Source organism: Fusarium verticillioides, chromosome 1 (assembly GCF_000149555.1).
Source record: "Fusarium verticillioides 7600 chromosome 1, whole genome shotgun sequence".
Classification (NCBI taxonomy): domain Eukaryota; kingdom Fungi; phylum Ascomycota; class Sordariomycetes; order Hypocreales; family Nectriaceae; genus Fusarium; species Fusarium verticillioides.
In genome coordinates this window covers 2,997,118-3,016,349 of record NC_031675.1, presented here as the reverse complement: position 1 = coordinate 3,016,349, position 19,232 = coordinate 2,997,118, and the positions used below count along the sequence as shown (strand labels likewise).

General features: G+C 49.6%; 9 protein-coding genes across 13 annotated transcripts; 4 read left to right on the top strand and 5 right to left on the bottom strand.

Annotated features, from left to right (window-relative positions):
* Positions 1-2,234: 2,234 nt before the first annotated feature.
* On the bottom strand, positions 2,235-3,050 carry FVEG_01068 (hypothetical protein; the record flags this gene model as incomplete). Its single annotated transcript, XM_018887857.1, has 2 exons — positions 2,235-2,462; positions 2,574-3,050. The coding sequence occupies 2 exons, from the start codon at positions 3,048-3,050 to the stop codon at positions 2,235-2,237; spliced, it is 705 nt and encodes a 234-aa protein (XP_018743665.1).
* Positions 3,051-3,572: 522 nt separating this feature from the next.
* On the top strand, positions 3,573-4,490 carry FVEG_01069 (hypothetical protein; the record flags this gene model as incomplete). Its single annotated transcript, XM_018887858.1, has 1 exon — positions 3,573-4,490. One exon carries the CDS (start codon positions 3,573-3,575, stop codon positions 4,488-4,490), a length of 918 nt encoding a protein of 305 aa, XP_018743666.1.
* Positions 4,491-4,898: 408 nt separating this feature from the next.
* On the bottom strand, positions 4,899-6,440 carry FVEG_14771 (hypothetical protein). The gene is made up of 3 exons (XM_018903757.1): positions 5,673-6,440; positions 5,395-5,623; positions 4,899-5,341 (listed from the first exon to the last, which is right to left on the bottom strand). The coding sequence occupies exons 1-3, from the start codon at positions 6,291-6,293 to the stop codon at positions 4,932-4,934; spliced, it is 1,260 nt and encodes a 419-aa protein (XP_018743667.1). The 5' UTR covers positions 6,294-6,440; the 3' UTR covers positions 4,899-4,931.
* Positions 6,441-6,633: 193 nt separating this feature from the next.
* On the bottom strand, positions 6,634-9,697 carry FVEG_01072 (dolichyl-phosphate-mannose-protein mannosyltransferase). 2 transcript variants are annotated; one of them, XM_018887859.1, is made up of 4 exons: positions 9,475-9,697; positions 9,071-9,347; positions 7,375-9,010; positions 6,634-7,322 (listed from the first exon to the last, which is right to left on the bottom strand). In XM_018887859.1, exons 2-4 carry the CDS (start codon positions 9,326-9,328, stop codon positions 6,904-6,906), a joined length of 2,313 nt encoding a protein of 770 aa, XP_018743668.1. In that variant the 5' UTR covers positions 9,329-9,347; positions 9,475-9,697; the 3' UTR covers positions 6,634-6,903. The 2 variants fall into 2 exon arrangements, with proteins under 2 accessions (XP_018743668.1, XP_018743669.1); XM_018887860.1 differs by having other exon boundaries at positions 6,634-9,010.
* A 931-nt stretch (positions 9,698-10,628) lies between these two features.
* On the top strand, positions 10,629-11,703 carry FVEG_01073 (TdcF protein). Of its 2 annotated transcripts, XM_018887862.1 has the most exons (5): positions 10,629-10,838; positions 10,986-11,044; positions 11,096-11,109; positions 11,165-11,365; positions 11,417-11,703. In XM_018887862.1, the coding sequence occupies exons 2-5, from the start codon at positions 10,999-11,001 to the stop codon at positions 11,531-11,533; spliced, it is 378 nt and encodes a 125-aa protein (XP_018743671.1). In that variant the 5' UTR covers positions 10,629-10,838; positions 10,986-10,998; the 3' UTR covers positions 11,534-11,703. The 2 variants fall into 2 exon arrangements, with proteins under 2 accessions (XP_018743671.1, XP_018743670.1); XM_018887861.1 differs by having other exon boundaries at positions 10,629-11,044.
* A 226-nt stretch (positions 11,704-11,929) lies between these two features.
* Positions 11,930-13,133, bottom strand: FVEG_01074 (actin like protein 2/3 complex, subunit 1A/1B; the record flags this gene model as incomplete). Its single annotated transcript, XM_018887863.1, has 3 exons — positions 11,930-11,970; positions 12,022-12,849; positions 12,911-13,133. The coding sequence occupies 3 exons, from the start codon at positions 13,131-13,133 to the stop codon at positions 11,930-11,932; spliced, it is 1,092 nt and encodes a 363-aa protein (XP_018743672.1).
* A 261-nt stretch (positions 13,134-13,394) lies between these two features.
* On the top strand, positions 13,395-15,150 carry FVEG_01075 (U2 small nuclear ribonucleoprotein B''). 2 transcript variants are annotated; one of them, XM_018887865.1, is made up of 4 exons: positions 13,395-13,649; positions 13,699-13,915; positions 13,969-14,512; positions 14,574-15,150. In XM_018887865.1, exons 1-3 carry the CDS (start codon positions 13,564-13,566, stop codon positions 14,275-14,277), a joined length of 612 nt encoding a protein of 203 aa, XP_018743674.1. In that variant the 5' UTR covers positions 13,395-13,563; the 3' UTR covers positions 14,278-14,512; positions 14,574-15,150. The 2 variants fall into 2 exon arrangements, with proteins under 2 accessions (XP_018743674.1, XP_018743673.1); XM_018887864.1 differs by having other exon boundaries at positions 13,969-15,150.
* On the bottom strand, positions 14,338-15,194 carry FVEG_14772 (hypothetical protein; the record flags this gene model as incomplete). Its single annotated transcript, XM_018903758.1, has 3 exons — positions 14,338-14,499; positions 14,594-14,815; positions 14,877-15,194. The coding sequence occupies 3 exons, from the start codon at positions 15,192-15,194 to the stop codon at positions 14,338-14,340; spliced, it is 702 nt and encodes a 233-aa protein (XP_018743675.1).
* A 627-nt stretch (positions 15,195-15,821) lies between these two features.
* Positions 15,822-19,011, top strand: FVEG_01076 (mannosyl-oligosaccharide alpha-1,2-mannosidase). 2 transcript variants are annotated; one of them, XM_018887866.1, is made up of 3 exons: positions 15,822-16,567; positions 16,626-17,965; positions 18,022-19,011. In XM_018887866.1, exons 1-3 carry the CDS (start codon positions 16,075-16,077, stop codon positions 18,256-18,258), a joined length of 2,070 nt encoding a protein of 689 aa, XP_018743676.1. In that variant the 5' UTR covers positions 15,822-16,074; the 3' UTR covers positions 18,259-19,011. The 2 variants fall into 2 exon arrangements, with proteins under 2 accessions (XP_018743676.1, XP_018743677.1); XM_018887867.1 differs by having other exon boundaries at positions 15,822-17,965.
* Positions 19,012-19,232: the final 221 nt, after the last annotated feature.

The window sequence follows — 19,232 nt, the reverse complement described above, 5'->3', positions numbered from 1 at the left end:
TGGGAGAATTGTCCTTTCAGAAACCGACATGTCTTCTATTATGCTTGCGGTCTGACTACACGCCCTCGTTTAGTGTTCAGTCAAAGCTTGCCTCTTTTCCGAATGATCCTCGTGTGGCCATTCTGACATCCTACGGATACTCATCTGGCAGTCTGGTAGCTCATTGGCGTTGACCACGCTAATGTGGCATAAACTAGTCGCTATTCTATTCGTCGGTGGTCTCTGATTGATGAGACGCATTGGTGTTGCAGTCGATGCATTGCATTTCCACCCTCCACCTCAGCCCTCTTTGACGGCTGTGCCTTGCAATCGATGGCGATGCGCAGCCTCTCTGCATGTTTTATGTGCCATTGGCTTGATATGGACTTTAGGTATCTTGAACGGGTTTCATTGACCGTGCCGGGATGTGCTAGAACTCATTAGGAGGGAGACTCACCGAAACATGCATTGTCGTTGCTGGACCTTTGAGCTGATGAATGTTGGTGCTTGAAACAGGACATGATCGACTGACAACCTCCATCGAAGAGAGACACGACGACTCACACGCGTTATCATCATCACCGAGACCTCATCTTGGCTGCATCTAGATCGAACACAAGACGCACCGACCTCCAGATATTCTCCCTCAACTGGTTCCTGTGCCTGTTCCCGTCTCCAAGGACTCTCCACCGCCAACGCCTCCTTTCCCGTAGTATCGGCCCACAGCCAATGGACCGATAGTGCATTTACTCCACGCATAGGGCTGCTGCTCTCCGCAGGGGTTGGTCGAAACAAAGGTCATGTCACCCGTCCGTTGACTCAATGGCCGGCGATTTCCCTTTTTGATTACGAGCGTGGACCCCCATCTTTTCCCAAGCCGTTGCATTGCATTTCATCGCACTGCTAGCCTTTTCAGAGCTTCTGCCCTGAAGCATGCGTCCCAGATTAAGGCCGCATGTCCTAGATTTACCGGCCGGAATCCGTAGCCGCCACCAGAATGATTCTCATCAATCGCTCAAGACGAGTCGAGTCATCGCTGACGCCCGCTCTATGGATCTGCGTCAGTAACCACGCGCTTGTAGATTCTCGCGCCCTTGGCATATCTTTTTGAGGACAGCACGAATGCGCGAGAGTCCTTTTGCAACAGTATGAAGGCATCATAATCAACCTAGGTATCTTCTTGTCATCGAATTCCTGCTTGCAACCAATCAAGATACACGTACATGTACGCAGTATGCATACGCCCTTTCAATAGAAACAACCACCAAATACGTAAATATACACGCAAGCCAGCTGTTTCATTCCGGCCCTAGTTGCAATTTGTTCATTTATTCCAAGAACTTTTTTGTCTTGTACGATGTTATCAAGTCCTATACTAACTGCCATTTTTAAACACGTCCCTGCCATAAGCCAATCAGAGTCAATTTTATCAAGCAGCCTACCTTAGTACCAAAGACCCTCTTGTGTCCAGGGACAAATCTGGATGCCTCGAGTGGTGAACCCCATTCTCAAGGCATCCATATTCTGGTTCGCAGGGGATACGTATGCATTTGCGCCGTTTCTGGGAACCAGCCAGTAGTGGAATTCCTTTTTGACATGAACATGATATCGTGTGACCCCTGTATGATTGTTGACGATACTACTAGTCTCGGGGTCTAATGGCGTAAACCAGAATAACCTCTTGACAAGCTTAACAGGGGAGCTCGTCATCAAGGCGCCCATGGATTGGGACTTTTGATTCGACATTGACATACTCTGTACTTTGATTCTAATAGGTAGAGTCAATGATCCGTGCTTTGATTACAAGATCCTAGTGGTGATCAGTATCAACACAATCTAGATCTTTTCCTGGTATCGTATCCTAGCGTTGTCTACTTGTGACCCTAGACTCCGAGACTCAGTTAGGTATGTTCCTATCTTCGATATAACGAGCTGAATGTCTCAGAGGCATGTGATACCTGTAAAACGATAGAAGTTCTGCAAGGAAAGCCCTGAAATCTTAGGCGTACAATCTTTATCAAGATATGAGCGGGACAATTGTCCAGTATCAACTTAAATCATTTCTTACAGCACAATCACATCAATACTACGTTGAATACAATAAAGATCGAAGGACGAAACAGGTTATCGAATTCTCGTAACTACAAGAATATTGAAATCTCATAACTCAGATGGTTCACTTGAACCTATGTCTATTTCTGATTCCCAGTCTCAAAGCCAACGCAAGGTGACGATCTCAAGGTAATAATACAATCTTATACCCAACCCGCATACTCATCATGGGACGGTATTTCCACATAGGGAGCGTTCCTCTCATCCTCGGTGAGAGGAGAAACGGTGTAGGACCGATCAATACGATCCCGTACACTGCCAACTCTTCTGGGACTATTGCGTGCGGTCCCAGATCTGCGAGGCTCAAGTGTCTTATATTGCCCCACGGGTGGGAGAGGAACGCCCTTGTCCACGATTAACTTGTTTCCTACCTGTTGACCGCGAACGACACTGTCGCGCTTGGAGGAGTTTGCGCGCGGATCATTGGATTGTCTCCGTGGCTGCAGATTCGTCAGCTCTATTCCCCGAGACGAAGAACCTACCTGTCTTGCACCTTGCCTTGGTGCCGGAGAGCATGTCGGTGCGTATGCACCCCGGGAACTCGCATATATCCGATCCGAAGGGCTCGGTTGGGAATACATGCTCATACGAGGCTCCTGTCTATATGCCCCTGGTTGATGGGCTCTTCCGGGCACCCTCAACTCCTGATGACCTCCGCTTGGCTGTGGTGTTTGTACCTGTCTCGTCCCATGGGAGGCTCCAGCACCATGGGTTTGCAGAGCAGTGAACCCCCCGTAATCCCTCCTTTCTCCTTTCTTTTTCGATGCCTCGCAGTTGGAGCATGACCCTAGTTGAACTTGCCGACTCTGGGTCTTGCCATGTATGCTTCGAAAGGGGAATACCCCAGGGAAGTACAAACAGGGGCAATACGCCTCCCAACTATCTTGCCAACACGTATAGGTACGGACATGCCTATGATGGCCGCACTCCTGGTACTCGTGGTAGATATCTAAACACATTGTGTTAGTATGTGAGGATGGGAAGTTCTTTGGTTTGTGATACTGGCGTAGAAATGGTGCTGTTAGTGGTTAAAGACGTAGTCTCGATGATGGTCTGCGTCTGAAAGGGGGAGTTTGTTTAGATTGTTTTAGAATTATAAGCAGATGGCTACGATTGCTATATATACTCGATCGATATTGTTTGAAACATGAGGCTGTTTTTCTGTCCTAATGGTTAACAACTGCCGAATGCGTGAGTCAGCTGAACAAGAGACGTTGGCCATGTTCTTGTTCGGTGTCGTTACAGATATTTAGACGATCATGCGATTGCGATGGAAACAAAAATATGTAATGTTCTGTGTTCATACCAATGAACAGGTCTGAGGTCAAGGTATATCTAGACTCCCGCCTCTAATTTATTGAATAGATAGAACAGTTCTCCTTCCCGGCAAAATACTTAGGTATCATCAGAACGCCGTCAACATTCATTCTCTTTGCCAAAGACCTTTCTCTTCTATACCCTAGCCAAGCCACTCCAACAAAATGCCTTTCCATGAACGAACTCGGGATTCCTCCGTCGCTGGTCGACAGCAAGATCAATGCCCACAAATCCGAGGAGGATGGGAAAAACTCGTATCGTATCTCATTTGGCCACACTGGTGTATAACAAGACTAATTCGTTGGTTATTTGGAGCATCATCACCTGATCACCTTATCCCTGAGAGCAGATCAACGTGGGGAACATGGGCTTTTTCGATGAGAAATCTTCCTAGTGAAGCTCCGATTGCGCGGATACCACTTCGTCCAAACCGCTACCACTTGGCCGGATTGCGTGATCAGGAGGATATGGCCCGCGAGTCTCATGGCCAGCCTCACAGCCCCCCAACAGCAAGGAGCCTCGACTTCTCAAGTCTGGGATATGTTGAGAACGGGTATTTCATCCCACCCACAAGCCACTTTGACAAAAATGGTCCTACCCGCTCTAGTAGTCATAGGTCAAGCACCTCGGTTCACCCAAGTCAAGATAAGGCTATCCCCCTTACTGCAGAAACGGTTCGCTGGCCCTTCCTATCCTCACCTTCTGAGGACGGTGAGGCATCAGACGAAGAATCAGAGATCGAGATGAAAGCTGTGACCCCAATAGCTAAGCTGCCCGGATCTTTTTTGCCGTCTTCTGAGCCCAGTGATAATTCAGATCAAGAATTTCATGGGAGAATAGGAACTGCGGCCTCACCGGCCAGGGTTTTTATAAACCGTCGCAGAGACCTTCCGATTACAGCTGGCGGCTTCTGTGAAGCTTTGCAGCTTCGCGCATCAGTTGCTAGTGGCTTCCCTGCAGAGAACTTCTCTTCAGACCCTGTGAGATCCTTGAACGCCTCATCTCCTGCAATTGATGTTGCATCTACAATCGAGACCACCGAAGACCGGTATGAGGGTGAAGATGAGGAAGACGAAGACTAGAAGAAAGAGATAAGGTCTACCGCTGTATGTTCGGTACAGCTGTCTCCAGTTGGTCGACCAACTTTGATCCATCTACCTGCTCGACCGCAAGTTAGCCCCGGACACCGAATTCCAGGTTCTCCCCAGTCCGATTCGTATAGTGATTGAAGGATGTGCCTGATCGAGTTGATCGCAGTAAAAGAGATGATGGGCAGGAATTGACTTGAGAGAGGGTAGGATTGATCCCAGATGCGAGTGTTAGGAGAAAAGTCGATGTCTGTTTGATCCGGCATCTAGAAGATAGTATGTCGGAACCATGTTGTATAATATCATGGGCGTTTCTTTAAGATGTGAGTGTCTTTCTGCACGCCCTGGAGCTCTTCGCACTTAGAATAGACAATCTTTCAGTTTGACGATATGGGTATCTTACCATCAATTCCTGTCCTTCTCGCTACCAAATATCTAGACATGTGCCCAACCTCGTTCAACAAGAACCTGCATCTCGTTAATCAGGCAAAACTCGCCCGGTTCTCTCCCCCCTAATTTCTCCCACTCCGCAACACGTCCCCTGACCACCCATGCGTCAAACGGCGATGATACCCACCGCATTATGCGGTTGATCCAGAGACCGGCGAAGATCTGCCATGTTGACACCCATGCGCCTTGTTCGGGATGCACGGCTTGGTATGCGCGTAGGTTATAGCCTACGCGGACATGAGGATTGAGGTACACACCTCTGGTTTTGGAGAGGGGATTGTCGGCGTGGATAAGGCAGCATTCACAGCCTTCGAGGTGGTGTTCAGCTAAAGAGTCTGGAATACCCCGGAAACGCAGCTTTGACGATGAAGTAAAGGGCTCTACGGGCATGGCGACTAACGAGGGAGTCAGTGAGGAAGCGCTCGTCTTTAAGCGTAAGGAAACAAACCAATTCCATTCCAGCAGCTTGCAACAGGCACAGCATCCAAGTGATTAACAAGAGCATTCCTCGAAACACTACTCTTGAAATACGGCCAGGTAGGCATCGCATGCGCCTTTCCATTTGTATCCCTCAGTGCAAATGTATCATAGTACTGTGGCGGTTTCGAGAAATCAAGCGAGCAAGCTGCAGCGTAGTCACCGCCGTTCGTGCCGAGGAGCTTGAGCACATCGTCCGTCTGCAAACTTTGTGAGATGCTGACCATCCTACCATAGTAGTTGACGTACCGTGAAGACGACGTCGTTGAGAAAGAGAACCTTATCGAAATGCTGTCCTTTCTTGGACAGGTCTATCAAGTCCTGTAACGTCCTGTTTCTCAGCTTTGCGAGAAACGGTATCCTTCTCAACTCGCGCTTCCCCCTAGGTGTGTCGATCCAGCCTTCTCCCTTATTTGGATTCTCAATCTCATCTTTATGCGTGACATCTGACATCTCCACACGATGGGGAACTCCTAGTTTCTCGAGCTCCTGATCCATGTTATGCAGCTCCCTTTTAGTATTGTCCCAGCTCCCGCTCTCAAACACACTAACAAAGACATTCTCTCGTCCGAAAAGCTTTGCAAGTTCTATCACCGCAGGACCCCAGTGATCCCTAATTACGCGCTCGTTGTTGAAGTGCATGCTTGCGATATAGATGCGCCCGGGAGGCTGCGAGAGCTTCGGGGCTGGAGTGCGATCGGCATCGAGGAGGTTCCTATGGATTCGAAGGACATCGACAACGTTGATTATGACGACGAGGATGAAGACTATCTTGGGGAAGCGTGAGCGTAGGAGGCGACGCAGGTAGAGGCGGTTCGTATGCGAGACCATGTTTCCGTATGCGTGGTTACGAGGACAGCAAAGCTTCATAGAGAGTGGAATTAGTAAGATCGGTGCACCCTCAGCGCAATTTAGCGGGCAAGAGCATGGGATATCATCCGAGAAGAAAGATCATCGTTGGTTATGATGTTAAATGTACAATTGACATTGGATGCATCCCTTGCTTGGCTCATGCCGACTACCTAGCTAAGGTACACCTATAGCCACACCCGACAAGCTGCTACCTAGAGCTAGCTTAGTGACCGCCTACTATAGTGGGGAAGATTGGCTCTCGCCTGGAGCTTGGCGTGCGGCAGAATTCTGGTTCAACGACATGAAATACAACTCATGGCCGAGCATGCCGTCCAAATGTTTAAACAAATATCAGACTGTTTCTCTATGCTTTCAATAGGTTACACATCTTCCTTCACGTATTCTATCATATAGAGATAAATGAGATTGGTTTTGTCTGGCACTCATGGTCAAACCCCCGTCGACCCGGTATATCCCATAACTACCTAATCTTGTCATGATCAGTGTGATGGCGCCTTCATTAACTCGACCCTGATCTCATGGAAAAAATGCCAGTGGTATATCCACTTGAAATTCGTCGACTCAAGAATCTTCAGACTCAAGATTGGTCGAATCACCCTATCACCGTCTATTTGGCAAAATGAAGGTCATATCCTAGCCACTTCCTTCGGAGAATGGCATCGACGGAGAGCCCAGGGTAACCATAGGTGAGAGGCAGGAAGAAGTACCAGCCAGCAATGATCAGAGACAGAATGGCACCACAGGCAATCCAGGCACCGAGCATGCTTTGGCCGGCGAAGCGCTCACGAGCAGTGACATGGTGCCTGGGGCCAACAGGTCCCTTCTTGTCCTTGATAGTGACCTCCTCAGGAGCTTCAGAGTTGAAGATGAACTCAAGAAGAGCGCCAGCAACAAGACAAGAAGCAAGGTGAGCTGGAAGGTAGTGATGCAAAAAAAGTTGTCGTCCCATGAGGAAGAAAGGGAAGTAATGAGTAGCCCAAGCAAGGAAGAAGAAACCGGTAGAGTTATACAAGCGCGATCGAGTTCCTAAAATTTCGTTATTAAATCAATCCTGAACATGTATTTCGACCAGACTTACGGCGATCGAGAGCGTCAACACCACGGCGCAGAGATACCTGATCAGCGAGAAGAATACCGGCATAAACAGCGAGAAGACTGCTAGCGAGCCACCAGCCAACGGGATTGCCCAAGAAGTAAATCTGCTGGCGCGTCTCACTCTGAGTCCAGAAGCTCACACCACGGAGCAGGAAAGGCCACTGGTAAGGGTGGCTAGCATAAGGGTGGCTGCTGGTAAGCTTGCTGTTATGGTAGAACATGGCACGCTGGAGCTCGAACCACTTCTGGAGGAAGGGCAGAGACTTGACCTTGCGCTCAGGCTTCTGGCGACGAGGATGATCAGCAGGTAGAGAAGGAATGTCCTCGGCGATCCAGACGTTGGAGCTGGGCGCAATCTGCTTGTTACCGTTGATCTCCTGCTGCTTGTAACCCCATTCAGGGAGAGGCTTAGTGTGAGTCCACATGGCAACCTTGCTGGGGTTGTGAATGAGCTTGAAGTGGCCAGCGACAGTCTTGAAGTTCTGGTTCTTCTTGCCGTGCTCGATCCGGACCTCGAAAAGCGTGTCCTTCTCACGCTTGCCAAAAGCCTCCTCGGGAGTAACAGCAGTGAATTCCTGGTTGGTGGGGTAGTAAGGAGAAGCGACATCGTGGGAGAGTAGAATCTTGTCGGTTCCGACGTGACGAAGGCGAACCAGTTCGTGGTTCTTGACAATGCGGCCCATCTGCTTATCGTTATTGGCGGGCAGGATCTCCCAGTAGTTGTTGGTGTCGTTGTAAGGGTAACCAGTAATCTGCTGGCCCTGGGACGAAACACGGCCATCATCGTATCGGAGAGGGTAACGGTCCTCGTGACTGTGAAGGTACGTCTTGGTCTCCTTGTGCCGAATTGTGATCTGATCATAGTACTGAATGTCGATGGAATTGGCCAGCATAACGTTGTCGCTCAGGGTCTCCTGGAATTCAGGAGTCATGAAATCATCACCAGGACCGGATCGGTAGAGAACCGCGAAGTGAACCTGGAACCAGAAGAGGTAGAACAAGAAAGGCATGATGATCAGACCAAAAGCCCGAGCGGCAAAGTGCTTAGTAAATTCCTGCAGGCTGATGGCACCGCCAGGTCGGTTGATGTTGAGGAGGTCCCAGAGGTCGATGACAACGGCAGAGCCAATGGTAACGAAGGCAAACACACCAACGTACTTGACCGAGATATCGCAAGACAGAGCGAATCCGGTGAGGATGAGCCACTTCCACCACTTTCGGGAGAAAGGCTCATGTCGGAGCTTGTACCACTTGATGTAGAAGAGGAGACTGCAAGCCATGGCGAGGACCAAAGTCGCATCTAGGAGGATGAGTCGGGTCTGGCCGATGTGGGCATTATCGAGGAGGACAAGACCAGCGGCGAGGATGCAAGCGGGCAGACTGTAACCAGATTCCCACATGATGAGATATGTGACCGAGACAGTCAAAGCACCAAGTGTAGCGGGGAGAGCTCGGTACGCGACATAAGGAACTTTATTCGCAATGTAGGAATCGCCGATGTTCTCAAAGTGGAAGTTACCATCGTAGCCAACGAGCCAGCCGACAAAGGCGAACAGAAGCTTGCCGAAGGGAGGGTGGACGTCGAAAAAGTAGGTTCGCTCGAGGTAGTATGAGGCGAACTATCAAGCAATGGTTAGCTATAGCATCGAATATTAGTGAATCCAGTCGTGCTCGCTTACCTTTCCAAAGTGCACCTCGTCAAAGACAACCTCGTTTGGATGGCTGATACCCCAGAATCGAGTAACGAAGGACAAGATGGTGATGAGGAAAAGGCCAATCTTGTACTCGGTCTCGCTCTGGGCAGCGGCTCGCTGAGCACCAGCCTTGGCAAGCTTATCAAGCTCGATATTAGGATTGAAAGAGTCTTCTTCGGAGGGCTTCTTTGATGGTGCGCCCCTCTGTCGCAGACTGCCCTGCGGCGTGGAGCTTCGAGCCATGATTGAAGATGGCCGTAAGCTACAGATGCGACAATCAGTCAAAGGCCTTGTCGACGTATATATAAGCAAAGAAAGTGATATGAAGTATGCAGAGAAACAACCACGTCTCACAAACAATTCAGAGGAACCGTAGGTCTCAGGCTTACCTCAGGGGTCAGATAGCAGTGCCCTGGTTACACCAAGCGATTTGTAGAAGAGAAGAGGAAATAGGTGAACAAAGGAGCGATAGAAGAGCAAGTAGAGATAGCTACTGGAAGCAATCACCGCCTCAGTAGAGAAGTTTCACAAAAAATAAAAAGAAAGGAAAGAAAAGGGGCGATTGATTAAAAAGAGAAACCTCCCTGTGGTCGAAGTTATGGGATCAAGTTGATGCTTCTGGCGTCGAGGACAACCTGGCCAGCTTGCCTTTTTTTACCCCTGTCACTGGAGGAGTCTGGGCTAGATGGGATGGACGCAGGGGTAAGACCCCACTTGTGTTAGCTTTCAGCCACTTGACAGCTGAAGCTGCTAACAGTTTGGATGTTCTCAAGGGGAGTCAATATGGAGCTACGGGAACCAATTGGGTCACGTCGTGTTTTAGCTTCAGTAGGAGAGGGACTCTGACCTCGACCAAGCTTTGCTGATGATGCCGGTTTTGGAGATGCTCAGCAACAGGGCTGAAAGCATACCGTGGTCAATTAGATCGTGACTATAGAGTACTGTTTGACTTTGACCACCAATCCCGATCTCTAATTGAACACAAATGTTTCGGGCATCGTAGATTTTCCACAAGTGGAATACTAACTTTCTCGTAGACTGTTTGATTGCTCATTGCCGTCGTCGTTGGTCACGCTGAAACTCGAGTTGGTGGTAAAGCACAAAGAGACGAATGAAGCTGCATTTGCAACAAACACCTAACCATTCTTCTTCTGTTGTTGAATAGAGCATCAATAGAGACACATTTTATTCAGAATTGAACTATAAGTCTGTTTGCCCAAGAATTTCTATTGAGCTCCTGAACAAACACTGCGATATATGTAACACATCTAACATTTAGACGCCATGGCTTCATGTCAATTACCAAGCAAGAAAGATGAGACAGCACCACGTTGTTCTCTGACTTTACCTCTTTAATGGCGTGCTGCCATGGCTATAGTAATAGAGCTCCTAGGAGAAAACCCTCATGTTCAGAGCTCCTCCAAACGCTCCTCTGCCGCCGTCTGCGGAGGGCGCAATGCGGGGCCTCCCGGAGGTCGCCAGACTTACCACAAGTTAGCCGATCAACGGAGCTCAGCAGCAGTAAATTAACTGATTTTATGTACCTACCTGTAGCAAGCAATTGACCAGATACAACCAAGTCCAGTCCATTCTCTCAAGGTGCTTTCCATTGGCTAGCTTCGGTTTACCCCTCCGAGTACTCACCGAACCTCCGGAGCTCTCGTTCATAACACGGCAACCAAAGCTTACTTGAACCCAAATTCATCAAAAACTCAGCTCTGAGATCCCAACTCGATCATTCTCTTTACTCTAGGTACGTCGGTAATCAAAATTGTCATCCTTTTTCTGCCATGTCATTTTCTTCCATTGCGCGCAGAGCCTCACGCTCTGTCACCTCTTCCATCCGAACAATTCCCCGCCAGTATATCGTAGCGCCAGCCAAGTTCACACTTTCAACCAGACACCAATCGACAATGTCTTCCGACCAGCAGATCATCTTCACCAAGAACGCCCCTGCGGGTAAGTTATATGAATCCAATCTCTGGTAAACCTTTACTGACAGTATCGAAGCGCTTGGCCCTTACGTATGTTTAGCTACCCCTCACTGACAAGACCAACACTCATGATATGCCAAACCAGTCTCAAGCCATCAAGACCCCCAACATGATCTATTGCTCTGGCCAGATTCCTCTTACCCCCGAGGGTGAGATGGTCCAAGGTATCACTGAGCAGACCCGCCAGGCCTGCAAGAATGTCCAGGCTGTTGTGGAGGCGGCTGGCTCGTCTATTTCCAAGGTGGTCAAGACTACAGTCTTCATCTCTGACATGTCCTACTTTGCTGTCAGTGCCCCAGCAAGTCCAATCATCCATTCATTTACTGACGGCTTCTAGGAGATCAACACCGAGTACGAGAAGTGGTTTTCGCATAAGCCTGCACGCAGCTGTGTGGCTGTCAAGACTCTTCCCAAGAACGTCGATGTGGAGATTGAGGTCATTGCTCTTCCATAGAGGCAGAATCTTAGCAAAGCCAAAGCACGCGATAAAATAGAACTTGATATAGACAATTATGAATTGCTTGTGAATCAGTGGGAGACGTAGCCCTATTGTCACAAACCCATCAAACAGACGGCGCGTCTCGTGAGGCCTCGTAAATGCCTGAGCTGTTGGATAAGTACCTGATGAGTTACGATCTACTTTATGAAGCGTAGGGATCGAGAATTACATCAAGACCTTTCGAAGAGACTTCCCTTCAAGTATGCACCGTACATAAAGTACTGCAACGCCCGATATCAATCAAAGACATGTATGTTTGTGGGAGTTACGAAGTTTGTAGACCAATGGCAAGTTACCATTGCATGTAATCTGCCCGCTTTCTAGCAGCAGTATATTATTCACTCATACTATCTAAGTGCTCCATACTACAACCCTACCATCGACACCGCTTGCTACAATCTGTGTCAGTTTATCGTAACTTAAAGGTACGACTTGGTACTTACTGCTGAACTTGGTAATGCGGTCACCCGAGGTTTCGAAAGGCCTGACGGTGCTGATGGTATTTTGATGGATAGTCTTAAGTTGAGTGTCATCCTTGGTCTTGCCCTTGAGGTCCATTTGTCTGAACATGTTCAAAGCAGACTCCTCGCGGTGCTCGCCCAGACCGGGACGGCCCTTCTGCTCAATAGCACCAGCTAGCTGCCAGCCAGCCTCACCACCTTGGAAGCGGAAAGCCTCACAGTCGTAACCAGCAGCAATGATCTCATCTTCGCTGGTCCAGATCAGACTCTTGAAAGGAAGCTGCTGAGTGGAGACGGTGACAACTGCACGGGGAGGCTGCTCAGGGCCGGATGGGTAGACAACAGTGATGCTACTATCATGCGCTGCGAATGCAAGACTGTCTCCGCTTGGGGAGAAAGAGACGGAGTGCACCCATCCAGCCGAGTTGTTCAAGTACTCCCCACAAACGGTGTTGAAAGGGAGTCGCTCGCCCCAGACTCCAGGAGGAGGTCGGGAGTCCATACCTTTGATGAAGGCGGAGAAGACTCTGGCGTGAGCATCAGTGGATCCAGCAGCCAGGAGAATCGAGTTGGGGTGCCAAGCAACGCTGGTAATGGTGCTGCGGATGGGCTTCTTCAGGTGCTTGGACACCCACCAGTCGTTCTCCTCTTCGAAGTAGCAGACTGCAATGACGCGATCGCCGGATCCCACGGCGAACTTGTTCTCAGAGGGAGACCATCGGACAAAGGTAGCAGCCCGGCTAATTCGAAGAAGGACCAAGGTAGGCTTATAACCGGTTGGGGATGGCTCCCAGACCAGAGCATTACGATCTGGTTATGATGTAAGGCCCTGGACGAGACATCACATAGGGGTAATTCCACGCAGACTAACCTTGAGAGCAAGTGACGATACGTCCGCTGTTTGGGGCAATATCGACACTAGTGACCGTCTTGTCGTGGCCCTTGAGCTCATCTTTTAGCTTGAAGGCATTGCCAACCCTGCCATAGAGCTCGACAGCAGTGTCTCGAGCGACAGCGAGGACGGAGTGGTCGGCCGAGAAGGAGTGATCGGCGATCGGGTGGTGGAAGAGGTGGTGGACTTCGGGGGCAGCCATACTGATTGTTGTTCGCGATAGGAGGAGCTCTCTACTATCGCTTTGAAGCTGATTGAGAGTATAGGAGCAAGAAAGGCCGTGTTGAGTTGGGTGCTGACGATGGATGTCTAAGTAGGCGGTAGGCTCCAAGCTGGCGGTGGGGGTGGGGGGTTACGTAGTGCTGAAGCTCCAGCCAGTGGGTGGTAGAGTCCTTAGGTTAAGCTTGGGCCACAGCGGCTGTGCTTGTCTTGTAGTGCGAGGCTGGCAATTCTAGGCTCGGCGAAAAATCTCCAATCCATCAACACCGCCGAACATCTATATCTTGGAATCCAATTGCACCCGTTATCAATACCACAGTCTTGGTACAAGCAGCACCGGAAAAGGGCTGAACTCTGGATCGCGACACATCGATTAACAATATCGAACCACCGGCGTCTGTTCAACTACCACAATGGCCGCTGTAGCAACCGCGCCTCGTGGTCTTCAGCCAAATGCATCTTTACCAGCCAAGGTCCAACCTATTCCTCCTAATCAAACGTGAGTCTTTCATTTTCCTGCTCCTTCCCAAGCCCTGCTGACTTTTTAGTCTCTACGTAACGAATCTCCCCTCCTCAAAAATCCAGAAAGCCGACCTGCGAACCGCCCTCTACCTCCTCTTCTCCACATATGGCCCCGTCCTCGATGTTGTCGCTCTTAAGACAATGAAGATGCGCGGCCAGGCCCATATCGTATTTCGGGACGTTCAATCTGCTACACAAGCTATGCGATCTCTCGAGGGACAGACATTCCTTGGTCGCGACTTGGTAAGTGGAACCTTTCCGCGGTGGTGGTGGAATCAGTCTAACTCGTTTGCTAGAAAATACAATATGCGAAGTCAAAGTCCAACTTTGTGGCTAAACTCGACGGCACTTTCAAGATCCCTAATGCCGCAGGTGCTGCCAACGTCGAGCAGACTGAACTGCAACAGAGCATCTTCAACGCCCCCCCTCCCGGCTCAGCGCCGGCACCGACGCCCGGCTCTGGTCTTCCTGCGAAGCCTGCTGCGACCGCAGACCACGTTATGGAAGACGCCGACACACCAGGTGGCCGAGGACAGAAGCGAACCCGTGACGATGAGGATAGTGATTCGGATGTTGCCATGGAGGAGGACAGTGACGATGATTGATGAACAAGAATGAACCCATGAAGGTCGGCGACATTTCTGAGAGACGCAATCGATACGCTGCTACATTGCCATTTCCTTCGGGACCCATAGCCCTACGCAACCTCCGACAAGTCCGAGCCATATCATGAGATAGTTGGTCCTGTCGCACTCGAATTTGAGAATTGCGTCTCCCAGCAAGCAGGGGTGGATAAAGAAGGATGGGACGCCCGTGATAGGGTGGTGCTGTGAGCAAGACGTTAGTTAGGCCGACCAATCTTGACGATACCCGGAATATTGAAATTGACTTGTGCAAACAGCTCTCCCCAGAAAAACGTACATCGGCCGAAATACCGCCTACATTGCCCAGTGCTCGAAGCCCGGTCTTGTACTCGTCCGGTACAAGGCGGCGAAAGACAGTGTCAATTTTGAATGCTGGCTCATCGGCAGGTAGGTTGCGTAGATTGAACCATAGACATGGCACGCGATACGTGGGGTGAAGGTGAATTTCATACTCCACCATGGCAACTTCTGGGCGAGTCCGTTGCCTGATTAGAGCGGCCTGCCGTAATCTGTAAGACGGGGTTCGACACTGGGAAGATATTATATTGAAGATGAGTTACCTCGTCTGCTTCTTCAGCATCTAACATATCCTTGTCCCCACTTATTGGTACATGCGTTTTGTCGTCTGAGAAGGAGAATCCATCCAAATCTAGTGAAAGATCTCCATGGTCTAGGTCAAGTTCAAGAGGCCGCCTTATTTGGATATATGTTGTGAAACCCCCACCATAGGCGAAGTCTGTGCAAAGAGCATTGCAGAGCCTCAGTTTCCACCGTGCTCGTTGGGGGCCCAAAGACGCTTGACAGTATTGCCTGTCAAGGTGATGGCATGCTTCTGAGAACTCTTCCGCGGTAAGGGAAGGGAAGTTTTCAATACTCATTCCGACTGAAATATTGTGGTCGAGGTCTGGAGAGTTTTAGTATCAGATGTGAAATTGTGATTGAGTTGGGTATCGCTTCCACGTGCTGTGATTTTAGGTATAAAGGGTCCACGTACCTGAGCTGGTGGTAATTTTAGTGCTTCGATCTAGCACAACATGATTGTTTGACATTACTATATTTGGTTGGAGGTAACATTCATGTAAGCTTTGATTTGTTAATGTACCCTATTTACTTGTTTCTACTCCGTAGGAACTTAGCACCTAAGGTCCAGGCAAGGTGTCAAAGGTTAGAGTTGCACTTGATGTCACATAAAAAAAGAACACCTTCTTTCATATAGGTAGATATCGATCACGATTACTTTGCTCTCTCACTACAACTCATAAACAGTATTAAATCCGACTAGTGGCAGCTCATGCGATGGCACTATTAACTATGCAAGTCTGCTTCTGCCATAAATCATACAAATGATACAGCAGGCACCTAGTGATTCAAGTTGTAACGATTTGGTTTCGCGATATAAAAGGGAAACGGAATTGCTAGGTCCGAGTGCTCGGGCCAGGGCGCTAAACTTGACCGAGAGTCGGTGTCGCAATCGCAAACGACACCTTTTGTATAACCCCTGGTCGCGTGCCGTAAAGTAAAAGCTACCACAAGCTCCTGATTTCGGTTCTGTCTGTATTTCTGTCCTTTATTGACTCTGGTTGTTTCGTCTCAAGCTTGAGACTTCTGTTGCCACTTTCTTTGTCCACTGCTTCCTTACTTGCGACCTGTACATAATACTTCTTGTCCTGTCTTGCACTGTGAATTCTAGCGTCTTTTCGAGTCATTTGCTCTCACTCTACCTGGCTAGTCCCACTTGGAACTGAAAACACCAAGTCAATGATTCGAGATCCGTTCAACATCCACCGAACCACAAGCACCTTTGGACGCCCGCAATCTCGAACCATTCCTGCGCCGTCGCGGGCCGAGGCCGATGAAGTAGCTATGGCCTTCTCTATGCCCCGAACCGTTCCGTCCTTCGATAGTCGTCAACGAGAGCTTGAGGATCGATTCTGGGGTTCTGGCCAGAGATCCAACAAGTCGGATCGACTCCCAATGTACAAAGACAAACCTTATGCGTCGCCATACGACGATGAAGACAAACCCTTTTGGAAGCGCAAGAAGTGGATGGCCATTATTGCCTTTGTTGTTTTGACATTAATATATTGGACTGGATCTTCGAAGAAACCCTCCCAGAAGCGAACGGTGACGACCGATTGGAGCTACACAGGCTTGTCCAAGGATGATAGAAAGGCGAATTGGGATCACAGGAGAGATCGTGTGGTCGAGGCATTCGAGCTGAGCTGGGATGCCTACAAGCGATATGCCTGGGGTATGTTTGGCCGAATATCTGGATGGGATTCAAATTGGCTGACCGAAGAACTCGACAGGATTCGATGAATATCACCCGATTAGCAAGACGGGTGAAAATATGGCACCAAAGGGGCTCGGCTGGATCATAATCGACTCTTTGGATACTATGATTCTCATGAACCTTACATCTCGTGTCCAAGACGCTCGTCATTGGATCTCGGACTCCTTGACATGGGATCAGGATCAGGATGTCAACACCTTCGAGACGACGATTCGAATGCTGGGTGGGCTTCTAAGTGCACATTACTTATCCACTGAGTTTCCGGGGCTTGCGCCACTGGCCGAGGATGACGAGGGGGCAGCCGGCGAGGATTTGTACCTTGAGAAAGCTAAAGACTTGGCCGATCGTCTCATGAGCGCATTTGACTCCCCATCTGGTATCCCATATGCGAGTGTCAACCTTGCTAAGTTCGAGGGTATCCCCTCACACGCAGACATGGGAGCGTCGTCGACGGCGGAGGCCACAACTCTCCAGCTTGAATTCAAGTACCTCGCGAAGCTCACAGGAGAAAGGGACTTTTGGGACCGTGTGGAAAATGTCATGAAACTTGTCGACAACCAGGGAGCTCAGGACGGCTTGGTCCCCATCTTTATTTATGCAACCTCGGGCGAGTTCAGGGGTGAAAACATTCGTCTGGGAAGCCGCGGCGACTCATACTATGAGTATCTTATCAAGCAATATCTTCAGACGAACAAGCAGGAGCCTATCTACCAAGATATGTGGTACGAGGCGCTTCAAGGCGTTCGCAAGCACCTCGTTACATATACTTCGGACTCCAAGTTCACCATCATCGGAGAGCGACCGAATGGATTAGAGATGCCACTTAGTCCGAAGATGGATCACCTTGTGTGCTTCATGCCCGGTACAATAGCATTGGCGGCCACAGAAGGTCTCACCGAGGCTCAGGCACGCAAATCGCCGACGTGGTCGAAGAAGAACGAGGACGATATGCAGCTGGCGCGAGAAGTCATGGAGACATGCTGGGGAATGTACAAGTACATGGCAACAGGGCTATCGGCCGAAATCACCTACTTTGAGATTGACAACCCGCCCGCGGCTTACGGCAATCCTCGAAATGGTCCAGTTAATTTCGACCCAAGTCCAGACGCGGAGTGGCGTAAGGACTTTACTGTCAAGTCTGGCGATGTCCACAATCTTCAGCGACCCGAGACAGTCGAGAGTCTGTTTTACATGTGGAGGATCACCAATGACAACCGATACCGGGAATGGGGTTGGGAGATGTTCAAGTCTTTCATGAATCACACAGCTGTGCGAAATGGAGGAGGCTTTACAAGTCTGCGCAATGCCAATGTTGTCCCTCCTAAAGTGCGGGACAACATGGAGAGCTTCTGGTTGGTAAGTGATAAAGATGTGAGCGAGCAGACAGCCAGGGTGCTAACATGATCACACAGGCTGAAACATTAAAATACTTTTACCTCCTGTTCTCACCTCCTGATCTCCTACCTCTGGACAAGGTCGTTATCAACACCGAAGGACACCCACTGCCTCGCTTTGACATGGGACAGTTATTCTCCACAGGATGGAAGAGAAAGCCAAGAGACGCCAATGGCAAGATCATCGCTACGGCCGTCAAGGCAGAAAGTCAAGAGAAGGAGGCCGTTATGCAGGACGCCAAGAAGGTGAATTAGAGCAGCTGATACCGTGTTTCCGGTGATTGGATGCTGTGAATAAGCTTAAGTGATATAGGGTGGCGAAGTTCCGTTGAGCGTATGTAGCATTTGTTTAACATATCATACTGTTTGAGCATGGGCAAAGACTTGAATAGAAGCCCGAAGCCTTGGTACTAAATGTACGGAGGTATTTTCTCGAAATCATCTCCGTTCTGGTCAAGACGGATACTCTTTTCGTGGCTTTGCAGCTGCCTTTCTGGTCCAAGCTTCAAGGAAGACAGGGTTGTGACGTTCTCGAAAAATATGGTTCGATGGCGAGCAAAACAAGGAGGCAGATAGGAAAGGATCCGCTTCCCCGTGTTTCTGTTCTTGGCATATGATTGTATTTGCGATAGGCCCTGGATTACCATATCTAAGGTATGCACCGGGACCCATGAGGGCTAGAACGTGAGGGAGAACGAATGGATTTCCTTTTGTCGGGACCGAGAAGAGGGTAGACGCAGTTGGCCGATGAATGGAAGGGCCCTCGTATCAGGGCTGAAATGAATTGGGAGAGGGAGGGACGGGAGTGTGATAGTCAAACTAAGTGGTGAGTGCACCTGCTGGAGATGGTATAGGTGGGTTGCTTGGGAAGACAGGGGTTGCAGCTGTTGGTTGAAGGATTACCTTTAGTAGCTTGTGATTTATTTTCGATACAGCGTTGGGCCATGGTGTGTGTATACTGGCCAACATCTGGTGTTTTGTCCCTCGGAGATCTAAGATGGAATCCACCATTTTCAATACCGAGCAGTGAATCCACATCTTCAACTCTTTACGTATTCTTTCAAGACTGATCGGATGCACAGACAGACAGAACCCGGCAGCATGGTCCAGGCGGTAATCTTCAGCGTGCCGGGGGGGTGGGGGGGGGGGCCAGCCTAAAGGCCTTACAGCGTTACAGCGACTTACTCTAGACGTTCTAAGGCTCCCCACCTCCACTGCAATAGCGTCAC

Excerpts from the sequence above, each read along its gene's own strand:
- FVEG_01075 (XM_018887865.1), top strand. The coding sequence starts at position 13,564 with ATGGCCGCTGTAGCAACCGCGCCTCGTGGTCTTCAGCCAAATGCATCT. Across the intron at positions 13,650-13,698 it reads CCTATTCCTCCTAATCAAAC|TCTCTACGTAACGAATCTCC; the intron begins GTGAGTCTTTCA and ends CTGACTTTTTAG. Across the intron at positions 13,916-13,968 it reads CATTCCTTGGTCGCGACTTG|AAAATACAATATGCGAAGTC; the intron begins GTAAGTGGAACC and ends CTCGTTTGCTAG.
- FVEG_01072 (XM_018887859.1), bottom strand. The coding sequence starts at position 9,328 with ATGGCTCGAAGCTCCACGCCGCAGGGCAGTCTGCGACAGAGGGGCGCA. Across the intron at positions 9,011-9,070 it reads ACGAGGTGCACTTTGGAAAG|TTCGCCTCATACTACCTCGA; the intron begins GTAAGCGAGCAC and ends ATTGCTTGATAG. Across the intron at positions 7,323-7,374 it reads TGTTGACGCTCTCGATCGCC|GAACTCGATCGCGCTTGTAT; the intron begins GTAAGTCTGGTC and ends ACGAAATTTTAG.
- FVEG_01073 (XM_018887861.1), top strand. The coding sequence starts at position 10,876 with ATGTCATTTTCTTCCATTGCGCGCAGAGCCTCACGCTCTGTCACCTCT. Across the intron at positions 11,366-11,416 it reads CTGACATGTCCTACTTTGCT|GAGATCAACACCGAGTACGA; the intron begins GTCAGTGCCCCA and ends GACGGCTTCTAG.
- FVEG_01076 (XM_018887866.1), top strand. The coding sequence starts at position 16,075 with ATGATTCGAGATCCGTTCAACATCCACCGAACCACAAGCACCTTTGGA. Across the intron at positions 16,568-16,625 it reads CTACAAGCGATATGCCTGGG|GATTCGATGAATATCACCCG; the intron begins GTATGTTTGGCC and ends AGAACTCGACAG. Across the intron at positions 17,966-18,021 it reads ACATGGAGAGCTTCTGGTTG|GCTGAAACATTAAAATACTT; the intron begins GTAAGTGATAAA and ends ATGATCACACAG.
- FVEG_14771 (XM_018903757.1), bottom strand. The coding sequence starts at position 6,293 with ATGAAGCTTTGCTGTCCTCGTAACCACGCATACGGAAACATGGTCTCG. Across the intron at positions 5,624-5,672 it reads TCAACGACGTCGTCTTCACG|ACGGACGATGTGCTCAAGCT; the intron begins GTACGTCAACTA and ends CAAAGTTTGCAG. Across the intron at positions 5,342-5,394 it reads AAGCTGCTGGAATGGAATTG|TCGCCATGCCCGTAGAGCCC; the intron begins GTTTGTTTCCTT and ends CTCCCTCGTTAG.